We start from the raw sequence: 14,253 nt of genomic DNA, 5'->3' as shown, positions 1-14,253 counted from the left end.
TGCAAGCCATACGGATCATGTGGTGTACAGGGGATTTGGGTGGTGTTGGAGAAGGGGGAAAACTGGCCTGCCGTTGTCTTAAATCTCTCCTCCAAGCCAGCGGGCCTTCAGGAGAGGATTAGGAGACCTTAGCAGAAAGAGGCAGAAGTTTAAGTGACCACAGTATGCCCTGCAGCAGGTGAGGGAATTCTAAGTGGCTAGCTGGAGTAGAGATGTCTCTAGCCACTTTGAGGAAACTATAGGAGAGAGGCCTCCCCAGAAGTGAATGGCCCACAGGAGAAAAGGTCACATTCAAACACTCGCAAGTTCAGAGAGCAGGAAACCACCTTGGATAGTACAATTCACAGTAAAACTCTCTTCTCGATTTTCTCCTTCCCCCCTCATTTTGCCCTTCCCTTCCCTTCAGCAGGATTCCAGCCCGAAACAGGTCGGGGGTAACAACCACATAATGCTTTGTCAAGAGATGTGGGCTTCATCCATAAAGTTGTGTTGTGACTACAAATACGTTTGCTCAATTCAGTGGTTAACGATGTACCCACACTCCATAGACCCAGGCAAGCCACCCGGAACCATTCCGTGGGCTTCACTATGGGCCTATGGCGGTACCTTGCTCACTTATTTATGAACATCACGAGAAGCTGCGATTTCATTCTGATATGTTCACAAGTACGTTTAGGGTATAAAGTCATCATGGAAATTTACAGGCATGTAGAGATCTAAATATAAAGGCCATAACATCACATGATAAGGCAGCGTCCAGCCCAGCAGCTACTCAGGCTGGGCCCCGGTGCCAGCAAATCAGAAGGTCATTTTGGGAGCTGGGAAACGTTCCCTTCATTGTCCGCCATTTCTGCAACCTGGGGAGGACTTCTGCCTTGGACACTAGGGAGCCTCTTCCTTTACAGCGGCAGTGGAAGTTCCAAAGGCGGCCGAGCTCTGCAGAAACAACGGCTGCGGCGCGCGTGCGCTCCTTGCTTTTCCGGTTCAGCAGCCAGGACCTACTTAAGTATTCCACAATGGTGACGTGGCCGGGAGGCCACGCCCCTCAGAGCCCCGCCCCGCCCCGCAGCCGGCAGCGCGTGACGCCACGGCGTCCCGGACGCGCCCCGCCCCCGGACGCTCGTCGCCAGGGGCCGCTCGCGGGCCCGGTCTCCTGGCAACCAGGCGCTCCGCCCCTCAACCCGTTTAACCTTTAGGGTTCGCGGGGCCGCGCTCAGCGCTGGCTGCGTTCTCCTCTCCCTTTACCCCTTTCGCCGGGGTTGTCCCGGCCGGAAGCGAAGATGGCGGTGGCGGCGGTAGGCGCGGCGTCAGCCGAGCTGGTGATCGGCTGGTGTATCTTCGGCCTCCTGCTCCTGGTAGGGGAGACGCTTAGAGTTCCCCAGGGCCTGGACGGGGGAGGGGGCAGCCCCGCCGTTGGCCTCCGGGGCCGGGACTCTCCTCGCCCCGCCGCGCCCGCCCCTGCGGGGGCTGCGGGGGCCCTGGTCGGGGCCGCGGTGAGGGGCGCGCCGGCCCCTCGTTGCCCGCGCGGGGTGGTTCCCCCGGCTGGTGGCTGCGTCCTGACTCGGACTCCACGCTGGCGCACCTGGGTATGGGGGCCCGGGGAGAGGAGAGGCCCTGGGAGCCGGGAGCACCCGCCTGCGCTAGTCCCGTGGGCGGCGCATCGTTGCCCCGGGAGGGGGGTGTCTCTGCCCCTCTGAGTGGTCCACCTTCTCCCTTCCCTTAGGATGGGGGTCTGCAGCCTTCTCTTCCCATTGTGAGACCCTGCCTTGGTGACGTGCGGTGTTTGTTCTGACGCCGGGTTTCGCGTTCTTTCCAGGTCTCTGATGGGCGAAAACCTGTGCAGGGCGGAGCTGGGGCCCCGGTCACTGCCAGTGTCAGGGACTGTGTACCCACCTGTCTGACTTTAGGTGCCTCCTTCCCAGCCCCCTGGTTCCTGCTTCTCCACTGAGCAAAACGTGGGCCTTAATGGGCCAAATGGCCTAGGTTGTACTTCCCTAACCCATATTAAAACCCTTTTATTTGGGAATTCAGTTTATTTCTCTTCGTACCCTTCCCCAGTCTCACTCTTCCCTCGTGGTCTCCAGCCCATCCTGTTGTTGCTTCAACAGGACAACTATCAGCCCCAAAGTGTTTTGCCACTTTTCATTAGGAAAACAACAAAATCAAACCAAAGAACTGTTTACTTCACTTGTTGAAATCAAGACTTGTCTCATTTTACTTCACTTTCTTGATTCCACTACCGTGTCTGCAACCTCTGTGGTATATAGTCTGCTTTTCCAGTAAGTGTTGACGCGGAAACTACTCTCCCCTCCAAAGTGCGAAAACTTGAAAAGGCTTCTCTTGTTGCCTTTACCCCTCGCCCGGAAAGTAATAATGCCTTTGCCCCGGAACACACTTTATTCTGCTTGGAGAAAAGTGGAAACCGTGAAGGTTGGCAGTGGTTTCCAAAGCCTATACTTGGAGAGTTCACTGGCTTTTCTATACCCTCGTATTCACTTGACTTTGTAGGGGAGCAAAATTTGGCGCCCCAAAATGGCTCTCTGGCTTGATGGCTAGTTCAGGCTGATTATATGTAAGAAACAGAAGACTCGGGAAATCTTTCTTTTTTACCTCTGTCTTAGCTGCTGGGAGAATTTTAGGTAAGGGGCTTGTTTCCAAAATAGAGGCATCACCTGAGATATCTGCAGAGGACGTGGGCTAGGCGTGATGGTGGTGGTGGTGCTCCGCTGGGCCTAGAGATCCGAGTCCCTCTGTCCTGTTGTGTCTGCCTGGCCCAGCAAAAGTGTATTTGCCAACCTTTTGCTTTCCATCTGCATGTGAATTGCCTTCCTCCTTGTTGAAGTCCCAAACCACCCCCCGCCAGGATCCTCTGTCTATAGCTGAAAGTGGTATTTAAGGTGAGGACTTTGGCCATTTTGGCGAGTTTTCTTGGGTATCTCCCCTGTATACATGTTCTCAAGCGTTTGTTTGATTTTCTCCTGTTGATGTATCCCATGTCCATTTAATTGTTAGACCAGTCAGAAGAACTGAAGAACGAAAGGTGCATTTCTTCCTCCCTGACAGAGGAAAACAAAGGAGCATGTAACCTGTATCAAAGTCCAGGGGGGAGTCTCTTGGCAGTTATCAGTGAAAAACATGTAAGGTACAGCAGTTGTGCTGTCAGTTGTAGGAGGATGCAAACAAAACAGAATGTGGCCTTTAGGAGGGCCTGAAGATAGGTGGGGAAACAAAAATTCTTGTAACAGGTTATTTTAAGTACTGAAAACCAAAGTATGGTTTTATGAATTAAATAGGACTTCAGAGAATAGAGAACAGTATTGGGAGAAAGTGGAATTGAGGCAAACTTTGGGCAGGTAATGAAGGGAAGCCGTTGAAGTTGGTGATATTACAGTGGGAACAAGATAAAATGAGAAGAGAATTAAAGGTCTGAAATTAGATGTGGGAGTAGAAAGAAGTTAGTAATGAGGGCCATTGTTTAATTTTCTGCAAGTCTCTTTAGTTCCTGGATTATTAGAAGAGAGCTGTATTCTCATGTCTGCTTCTGCATTCAGCCTTTTCAGAGGTTATTTTGGTTGAAGTATGTGAAGTTTTAGTGATATGCAGTTGGAAGCAGAGTATCTTTTAGGTCACTGTGGACCTTGTTCTATAATACTACACCAAAACTCCAGTAAGTCGAAGCTTCTTAATATGAAATATGGATTCTGAAACCCTATCAATGGACTTTCGTTCAGTTGTATTAAAGTCCACGTTGTACTTTGAACGGATCTTTCCCCATGCGTGGTTTTATAATGTGATGCATTTGATCATTTAGAAGATACTGGTTCACTGAGTTATGCAGACCTTCCAAATATGGATACCTTTCATTATATAAATCAAAATATCACATTCATCAGTGTCACTACTGATCTTTTCAGAAGAAATGTCTCAGAAATAAGTATTGAGAATTGTCAAGCTCACAGTTTGGTTTATTTTATAATGCAGTAACTATTGATAGGTTTGCTACAGAGTCCAAGCTCGCTCTGCTGGCCGCGTGACAGGGCAATGAACATGAGACGAGGTGTGCAAATACGACTTTAACTCGGAAAGCCGGCAGACCGAGAAGATGGCAGACCAGTGTCTCTGAAAAACCATCTTATGGGGTCTGGATGCCAGTTTCTTCTGCAGAATCAGAGAGGGAGAGGTGGTGAGGAAGTAATAGTAAAAGGGCCATCAGTCTTGCAAAACACTTCCTGGAATGACCAGCCTCGGAGAGGGGGTGTGTTAGTTTCTTTTTCCTTGCAGCCATTCACAGGCAGGCGGGTTCCCTGAGGCAGGCCATGAGGTATGGTTATAATAACAAAAGCAACGAAAAGCAAAGGTTAAAGTCAAAGAAACAGATCCAGCGTGGAGTCCGATTTAGCTCTTCCCTGTTACAGATTTAACCTGTAAACAACTGTTTGGGGTTCTGTTTTAAAACTGTAAAGGGATCTTGAGACCAAAAAGTTTGGGGACCTCTGGCTTAACTATCTTGCCTGCGTTGCCCTTTCCCTGCCTGTTATTGGCAAACTCCTTCCTTTGCAGTAATACGTGTCACGCTGAACTTTGTAAAAGTGCACATCTCCTTGAAGTCCGACAAAAAATTTATTGAGCACTTTGTGTCAGGTACGGCTAAGGATAGAAAGAAAAGACTCATCTTCCAGTGACTTCCAAAATAATTGGGGAATGTTTTAAATATCTGTGAATTAATTTAGAAACAAACCCATTAAATATTAATATAAGCAACATTTTATGAAAGAATATTTTCCAGAACAAAAAGAAATTAGTAGGTTGTTAAGCCGGAATTTGAATGAAGGTCTTCTTTCTCCCTTTCTCTCTCTCTCCCTCTCTCCCTCTCTCCCTCTCTCCCTTCCTCCCTCCCTCCCTCCCTCTCTCTCTGTCTTTCTCTCTTTCTCTCCCTTCCTTCCTTCCTCTCTCCCTCCCTCCCTCCCTTTCCTCTGTTTCTTTCTCTCCAACAACCAGGTTCCCAGGAGCACATTCTCCTTTTCACCTTATTTTTCCCTGCTATTCTGATACCAACTGAAATGTTAATAATGTAAAGGAATTATATGCAACAACTTGGATGGATTTCCGATTCATTATGCTAAGTGAAAGAAGCCAGACTCAAAAGACATACTGTATAAGGACATGAGGACATTCTAGGAAAAGCAGAAGGTATGGGGACAGATAACAGATAGTGCTTGTCGAGGGCTGGGGAGTAGAGAGACAGGTTAACTCTGGAGTGGCAAAGGGGATTTTTCTGCGGTGATGGAACTGTGATTATATCTTGACTGTGGTTGAAGAATTTGGAAACTGGAACTAGTTAGGTGGTGCTTAGGTTAGTTAGGTGGTGCTTAGTTCAGTTCTGGTTTCTGAACTAGAAGGGAAGTAACGTTACATGAAAAACTGGGTTTGCCTGTTGATGGGTGTTGAACCAAAAGACACAACCAAGCCAAAGGGCAGGAGTAGGGAGACCACTGGGGATCTTTCCCCAAGCAGTGTCTCCTCAACAGCAAGATTGGGGAAGTTTTAAGCTAAGGGTGTATGCATATTATTAAGGGGCTTGAGCAGAGGAATAGAACTGAGGCAGAGGTCCACAGAGTCCAAGCTTTAATTGATTGAAGTCACTAGGGTCAGAAAAGGTCAACATCATCACCCCTTAGGTTCCAGTTGATCTAGTGGTTGAGCGCCTGAGGCGGGGTTAAATTCTGCAGAACAGCTCAAGGAAGTGCTTCAGGCTAACCTTTACCACCATTGAAACAGAATTGGGAGTTTACAACTGATTTATTATCTTTACTGTTGTTACTTCTCTCACCTGATAAGTCTTTTGTTCCTTTAAGATCTTTAATTACTGAGACCCATTCAAGCCTGTGCCCTGTAGCCAGGCTTAGATCACTAAATGGCTTGGGCCAAAAGTGGCTTCTCTTATGTCAAGAAGGCCATGCCTGGTTCTCTTTCTCTAGGGAATCCCTGCCCTATCTGTTTACTGTGAAAGTTAAATCTGTTGAAAAGCATGAAATGCCAAAACTAAGCTTGTGTCCCAGGGCTTTGATAGAGCTTAGTTAACACCCTGGTTTTCAGGTTCGCCTCAGATTGGAATCCTCAGGCATTTGAAGTGCTGAGGCCTGTAGGAGCCTCACTCTCTGATTGAAGTGGTTTGCTCGGTGGGTGTACAGGTAGGTATTTAAGTTTTTACCCAGGGGATTCTAACACAGCCAAGGTTGAGAATCACTGATTCAGGATCTGTCTGCTTCCCCTAGGATTAGGGCGGAGGTTCTGCAAGTGTAGTCCTTGGACCAGCATCAGCCTCACCTGGGAACTTGTGAGAAACGCGGGTTTTCTGGACCTTCTCCAGACCTGTTGGATCTGGAACTCTGTGCCTTAGCAGCCCTCCAGGGGATTCTGATGCTGGAATCTGAAGTTAGAGGATTGCGAGAGTACAGTCCTATACCCTCTGTTAGTTTCTAGGAAGATGGTGATGACTCTTAAGGGTACCTTGTTGAGATGTCAACCTCAGTACCTCTGAGTGTACTTTTTCCCTGAAAAGTTCCTTGCAGTGCACGTGCATCCATTTTCAGTGTTCACTTTTCTTCATTTAATGCCCTTTGAAATGTGAATTATACTATAATGTGTCAGTTGCATGGTGATGATTGGCAGTTAATCTTTAGTTGAATGGTACTCTTGAACTGTCATAATGGGACGGAAGTTAATTTTAATTCAAGTGGTATTCTGTGATGCTTCAGCAGTAGGAGTAGGATAGAATAACTTCTAGTCATGTCTTCTTTAGGTTGGGAAGATCTATAGGGAAAAGTATTCAGAGCTAGTTAGAACTGTAATGTTGTGTGAAACCATGAATGGTTATACTGTGTTCAGTGAGGAAATATGTAACTGAGCACTGTTATTTACAACTTTTGCTTGTTTTTTTTTTTTTGGTGTCTTGGCACCCAAGTGAAGTTATACTGCTTTCATGAACTCTGCTTTGAAAGTTATAAATCTGGAATAAATTTATAAGGGGTAGTGGATGTTGCTTGCACATCCGGAAGAATCGCTACTTGACATAATGTTTCCCATTGGGAACTTCCAAACACAGACTAAAATCAGTTTTAGAGAATACATAGGGCAGTAACAAAACATTTCTTTCTGTTCTATTTCAGGCTATTTTGGCATTTTGCTGGATATATGTTCGTAAATATCAAAGTCAGCGGGAAAGTGAAGTTGTCTCCACCATAACAGCGATCTTTTCTCTGGCGATTGCTCTTATCACATCAGCACTTCTACCCGTGGATATATTTTTGGTTTCCTACATGAAAAACCAAAATGGTACATTTAAGGTAATTATCATCATACTATGGGGATTTTTCCCTTTCATATTCTTGGCAATTAAGTATTTACTGAAATGTTTAGCAGTGCAGTGTATGTTGTGTTTTATTGTCGTCTCTGGGAATAAGCGAGAATGGAAATGCACATAGAGGCCAAGTATGTGACAACTACATGGAACAGACTGTTCGCTGACTTACAACCATCCAAGTGTGAAGAATGCCTTTTGTTAATCGGAAAATGTGCTAAGTAATCATAATAGGGTTATTTTTGTGCCTCTTGCAGCTCCCTTGAAGTCCGTTTGACTTGATCTGCGTCAATGCAGTACATAGATAATTTAGAAGGGATTTTGTTAGTGGCAGATTAGATTATGTCTTACTGAGTACTGTGAGTCACTGTGATGTAGGCTGCGGATTATCAGACCTGAGTTCTAATCTTGATTCTCACTGTCTAACTTGTGTCTTTGGCCCAACCGAACTTTTCTGGACTTCAAGTTCCTCATTTTTAAAATGCATGGTGTTGGACTGGAAAATTTCTGAGATCCTTTTCAATTATGCAAGTTACTTTTACATTTCTTATTAGCGTAACCTTCTGTGAGGCAGGAACTGTGTCTTGTTTGTTTCTGTATGCCCAGGGTCTGACAAGCAGTAGGCACTTAAATATTTGAATGAAATATTATTTCAGTTATCTCAGTAATGCATGGTTCCAAAATAAGTTCCTAAATTGGGCCAACTGGGCTGAAATGATTTGATAATTTTTTGTAGTTAGGTTTGGATAGATTCTGAGTGCTGTGAAAACTACAGTTATTTTTTGTAGGTCAGTCATTCAGTTAGCGAGTATCAGTTGACCACTTAGTATGTGCTATCCACTGTACAGAGATAGTAACTAACGTTTGTTGAGTATTTACTGTGTGTCAGACCCTTTCTAAATGGTTTACCTGTCTTCACGCCATTAATGTCCCAACAACCCTATGAGGTAGATAGTGTTTATCCATGTTTTTATGGGTGGGAAGCCGGGATTCAGAGAAGTGACGTCACTCATCTCGGGTCTTGGGGTTTGTAACTGCTGTTGCTGGGGTTTGAAGTTCTGCAGTCCGGCTCCAAGGCTCTTTGCTCACTGGGATCTGGATCTGTACCTCTATCTATATCTGTCCATCTGATACAGTGGAAGTAGTGTTATCCCTTGTATAATTGTTGTTTGAGTAGGAGATTTTTTAAGTTTTAAATTTAGAATATTTGATCTGTTTAGATTTTGTGGGATTATGTTTGCATCTTGAAATTTCTAAAGTAAGTATTTTCATGAAATTATGAACTTCCCCTTAGCTTATGTAGTTGTTCTGGGACCATGCTTAATTTAGTAGTCACTTCCTGGGTACTAGTTTTTTGTTTTACTTTTGTTTTTTTTTAATCTGTGAGATTGCATTTATACTTGTTTAAACAAGACTTCAGGAATTCACCCACCTAAAGAAGCAAAAGTATTACCCATAAAAACTTAAGGCATTAATTTTATTAATAATATGCCCCAAAAGAGAAGAAAATGTATAACTGTAGTTAATGTGCTTATTTTATGGTTGTTAAATCTGAATGTGCACCAATAATTAGAAGGGAAAAATTCCATGTTAGTGTTTTTCCCCCAATTAAAAAAAAAGTTTTCTTTCATTATTGAGGGATTATTTATTCAGCAATTGTATGTTGTTTTGTTTTTTTTTCCTGCTGTTCATTTGCTTAGTTGTCTCTGTTTAGTTCTGTTTGTTTTTAGCTAACTCAGCTTAATGTACCAGTTTTTTTCCCAATACTTTGATGCCTTTCTTGATATTTTAAACATTCTTTGTTTCCCTTTCTGTCTTTTTCTGAGAGGGCTGGATGGGGGACTAGTGAAATTCATAAGAGTTGTCATTTGAAGCTGGCATGTGCTAACACTCAAAGGAGAACTGAAAAGACTTTCAAAGGACACTTCCCCAGTAAACCGTAGCGAGTATTTTCTCCAAAATGTTATTAATGAATTCTCTTGAGATGCTTAGTGAAAGACAAGAGTAGGTATTTAAGAACTGGTTTTCAGACTTCATGCCGCAGCTGTAAATTTAGCTGTCTTCAGGTAGAAGTGTCCACAGTGTCTTTAATCTCTTCTATCCTTATTAGTCAGGATGAATGTGCAAGTTGACGTTGTTTTCCATGATGAATTATGTTGTATCCTAAGTTTTACAATGTGCATTTCTTATTCCTAAATGAATATAAGTATCGTCTAACTTTCTCCATTTCCACCTCAAATATTGAAGCCTCTAAACCGATTAGGGACCTGCTTAAAAGGTATAATTGTTTGGAAACTCGAGATGTCAAGGACTGCTGACATTTGGCTTAGGAACTGAGGGTGCCAGGCAGGCAATCAACTTACTTTCTCTGTTTTGTCTTATTTGCCTTCCTAGCTGTTTCTGCCTTCTTTTGGCCAAGGGTGTATTGTAATAATGTCTGAACTGTTTCCATTCACCTTTTTTTAAACACATGGCACTATGAATAATTTCAGCCAGATAACTTCTTTGTTTCTAGTTTTTGTGAAATAATTAACTTAATAGATTAAAGGAAAAAAAACCTTAAAGTCTAGCCAGAAGTGTTCTATTATAGTGTCTAGTTGACCAATAACTTTAGCTAGTGATATACACAAAGTATACCAATCAAAAAGATCAGAAATGGCCACTAACGTGAACAAATATTCTTTATTTTATACAGTGTGTAAACTTAAAATAAAATCCGTAGTTAAGATATGGCATCACAACATCGCAGCATTCGTTTTGGTAGCTAAGAGGTTCACCTCCTCCTTCCCTCCATCAATGGTTAGTCTCCTTATGGCCCATAATTAGGAGATGTCTGGGTTGGACTCCACTACTGCTTCATTCCTACCCTCACATGCTGGTAATTTCATCTTAGAACTCTGTACTCTTTGCTACACCTTAAATATATTCATGCACTTAATATTTACTGAGTATGAAATGTGTACCTGACAGATGCGGATGCTAGAGATTAACGATTACAACCAATGAGGCCGCTGCTCTCAGGGAGCTTACATTCTGTGCGAGCAGACCAACAGTCAACACACAGAACAAGCTCGCTTCCTCGTGCTCACTTCTGTGAGGATGCAGAACAGAGCGATGTGTGAGGGTCAGCTCGGCTGTGGGTGTTGAGGCAGGAGAACGGGCCGAGGAGGACCAGGCTGCCGGCGGTCCTGGAGGTGGGAACTGAGCGAGGGCCGCCTCAGGGAGAAGCAGCAGCAGGTGCAGAGGCCCTTAGGCAGACACGATTTTGGCCCGTTTGGCCGAGGTGTGGCATTGGGGGCCGAGCTTTGCTGCGAGCTGAGATGAAGAAGAAGGTGGGGACAGATTGTTGGTGACTTTTCGGCCATGTTAATGGGTTTAGATTTTCTTCCAAGGGCAATGGGAAGTTAGTGAAGGTAAAAAATAAAGGTGATGTGGGTTAGAGGGGCACTAGTGGAGAAAAGTGATTAAAAGCGGTATGGATTGTGGAGCTAGAACTGCTTGGATTGGCTGATGGATTAGATATGGGGGTGGAAGGAAAATGAAAACTAGAGATTAACGAAGCACTAAAGCCTAGTACACCTTAGAGAAATAGGGCAGCCTGGGGGAGTAATTAGACCTGTGTGTGCACACGGGCAAGTGAGGGATGTAGAAAAACGAGCTGTATCTTGGACAAGCTACCTTCAAGGTGCCTATCATACGTATTCAAGTGTGGCGTCGAACAGGGAGTTGAAGCTCCAGGGACACCTTAGGGTTGGAGAGAAGTGTCTGGAAGTCATCAGCATGTGCGTGGTATTTAGAGCTATGCACTGTCCAGAGGCTGGGGAGACTGAGTGGTCAGAGAAGGCTTGGCATGGGCCATGGATTCGAGAGCTGCATTCGTTACCTGGAGGCTGGCCCAAGGGGAGGGGCTGCAGCCTGGGAGGTGGGAAGGAAGACGAAAGAGGGGCTTCTCAGGAGAAGAATGTGTTTCAGGAAGAGGGATGCTGAGAGGTGAAGGGAGAGAGGGAGGGGAGTGACCGCGGCTCTGGTGAAGAGCAGTTTCCATGGAGCCTCGGGGCAGTGTGCGGGCCGGAAGGTGGGCAAGCAGTGACAGGGGATGCTGACAGCTTTTCAGGAAGCCCTGTCCTCCAGGGGAGTAGGAGGCGGGGTGGGGTGTGTTTATCTGTGGTGGTGGTGGTGTGTCCTTTCATGGAAACTGCTAGAGCGTGTGTGCTTTAGGGTTCAGTAGAGTGGGAGAGGTGTCTGGGAGGAGAGAAAGGGTGTCACTGCAGGTGCAGTGTCCTTGTGAAGGCGGAGGGGTGGGGACCCAAAGGGAAAGGGTTGGCTGTACATAGCGCCGGTGCTCGGCAGAAGGAAAGGCTAGCATTCGAGTACAGATGGCGGTCGGTTCTAGACTTGGGGGTGAATTGAGTAGCTCTGTTTTGTCCTCAGATTATTTGAGAGACCTTTAAGTCAGTGTTTGTCAACCATTGGCTTCTGTGCTGGGTGACCCTTGTGAGGGCTGTCCTGTGCATCACAGGTGTTTAGCAGGTCCTGGCCTTTGCCACTCAGTGCTGGTAGCGTACAGAGCCCGCCGCCACCCTCCAGCGCCACCCTCCAGCGTCTCCAGGACATTGCCAGGTGTCCGTGGGGGGCGGAGTCACCCCTTCGTGAGAACCATTGGCCTAAGGTGAGGTTATCTGGTAAAATTAAGGAGAGTCAAGTGTGGTTTGGGGTTGGACTGAGCATTTCAGGAAGTCATCTTGAAGAATGGGAGAGGGAGTTTTACATACACGAACCGCTACCTCTTTGTTCTGTGGACTTTATATCCTTTTGCTTTCTTCTAAAATGTTTTTCTTTCGTATTCTTTACTTAGTATTAGTTCTTGTTTGTCTCACATTCCTGTGGGGCTTCTGAAGTTCCTTGTGGTCTCTACTTTGGGAGGCAGGAGCTTGTGAAATGTATCAAGGGCACAGCATTTCTCAAAATGTAGAAGGAAATTTCGTACACTGAGCTCTTTTGACAGTACATCAGATACCTTGGAAGCAAGACTGTATATAAAAGCCAAATACACAAGTAGTACTTCAGTGATGTTGTATATTTTACACATATTTTTGCTTTAGAATAGTAACAGTAATGCTCTAACTGCCACAAGATTTGGTTAAACTAAAGAACGTTGGAGGGTAAAAGATACTAAATTTCAGTGAACCTTTGGCTTTAATTACCTTCAGACTTTCTACATTTAATCTTTTTCTGAGGTTGGGGTCTTCTTCAGTTTCGAATTTTAACTTTTATGTGATTCTCAATGGATACGTTAATACCTCGTGGGGTTGTCTTGGAAGTTGGTAGGGAGCTTGTGTGAGGATAGATGTAATTATCCTCTGTTTCAAAAAACCTTCAAGTTTGAAAAATCTTTTAAAATGTCTGTTTTGATGTATAAACAATCACTAAAGAAGCACAGCTTTTGGGAGTGGAAGCTTTGGTTGTGTGTATATTCATTTGGATACTTGAGTCGTTGATGAAGAAATTTCCAGCCATTGGCTAGAGTTCTCCCCAGTGCTTCTCCAGTCCTGTGTGGTGAGCACTGCCTAACGTTCTTTCCATTTTTCTATAGTATATGTACAGTGTTTCTTTCATTACGTTTTTTAGACAAAGATTGCGTATGTTGTTAAAACTATTGGTTGCAACTTGTTCTGTTTACCCGCACTCAAAAGTACTTTATGGATATCCATATACGCCTGTATGTTTTTCAGATGACTTTTAGAATCAGCATGGCAAAACACTCTACCCACTATTGGGATTTTGATAGGCAATATATAGTTTTTATAGATTAATTTGGGGGGATTTGGTATTTACAGTCTTTTCATGTGGGAACGTGTAACTTTTCATTTATTTGGATCTTTTTTATATTCTGTAATTATTTGTTTCTTTATATAGTTAACGTAATTTTAAAATTTAGGCCATTAAGTTTTTCTTTTTTTAAAAAATTTATTTGTTTTTTATTTATTTATTTTTGGCTGCGTTGGGTCTTCGTTGCTGCACGGGCTTTCTCTAGTTGTGGCGAGCGGGGGCCACTCCTCGTTGCGGTGCATGGGCTTCTCATCGTGGTGGCTTCTCTTGTTGTGGAGCACGGGCTCTAGGCGCGCGGGCTTCAGTAGTTGTGGCGCGTGGGCTCAGTAGTTGTGGCTCACGGGCTCTAGAGTGCAGGCTCAGTAATAATGGTGCTCCGCGGCATGTGGGATCTTCCTGCACCAGAGATCAAACCCTTGTCCCCTGCATTGGCAGGTGGACTCTTAACCATTGCGCCACTGGGGAGGTCCTCTTAAGTTTTTCGTAGTCTTAATTGCTATTGGAAAAATACTATTTTCATTGTGCACTGTGTGTTAAGGTTTGCATTTGTAGTGCTAAATTTGGGGTTTCCACATTTTTGTTCTTTTAGGCATTTGTCAATTAGAAATTCATAGGTATTCATTGCTAGAGGTGTTTGTAGGTGAAAAAGGAAAAAGAAGAAAAACCTGAATTATTTTAGGGGAGTTAAATGTTTCCACTCTTCCTTAAGAGACCTTGTAAGTGGGATGTTGATACTGACTTGAGCTTTTAAAGTACTGATAGAACAAAATTGACCTGGATACTAATTTGAGCCTTGGTACTTAATCGCAATGACCAGTCACATTGACGCTCCAGGCTTAATTTTTTATATGCGTACAATTAGGATAGTCAAAAAGGCTTGCTATTATACCCCAGTTCTATTTCATTAATGTATAGATTTTTTTATTTGAAAAGATTAATTAGAATTAATTTTCTATGTTAAAGTACTAAATTTAAATGACTAATTTAAAGAAAATGTGGGTTGACTGCTAAGAAGTTTATATTGACTGTTCTTTTAGGTATTTTAAAATATCTTTTTTCTAAAA

The 14,253-nt window shown here is 44.2% G+C and overlaps 1 protein-coding gene across 1 annotated transcript in view; it reads left to right on the top strand.

Moving 5' to 3' along the window:
* Positions 1-1,119: 1,119 nt before the first annotated feature.
* The window catches only part of LMBRD1 (LMBR1 domain containing 1), a 110,503-nt gene continuing 97,369 nt past the window's right edge, over positions 1,120-14,253 (top strand). The window contains exons 1-2 of the mRNA XM_060114707.1: positions 1,120-1,355; positions 7,170-7,346. Of these exons, the coding sequence (XP_059970690.1) occupies positions 1,281-1,355; positions 7,170-7,346 (252 nt within the window). The 5' untranslated portion in view covers positions 1,120-1,280. The remainder of the gene's footprint in view (positions 1,356-7,169; positions 7,347-14,253) is intronic.

This window comes from Mesoplodon densirostris, chromosome 12 (assembly GCF_025265405.1).
Source record: "Mesoplodon densirostris isolate mMesDen1 chromosome 12, mMesDen1 primary haplotype, whole genome shotgun sequence".
NCBI lineage: Eukaryota > Metazoa > Chordata > Mammalia > Artiodactyla > Ziphiidae > Mesoplodon > Mesoplodon densirostris.
The sequence above is the reverse complement of the archived record's forward strand: the minus strand, read 5'-3'. Positions and strand labels throughout refer to the sequence as shown.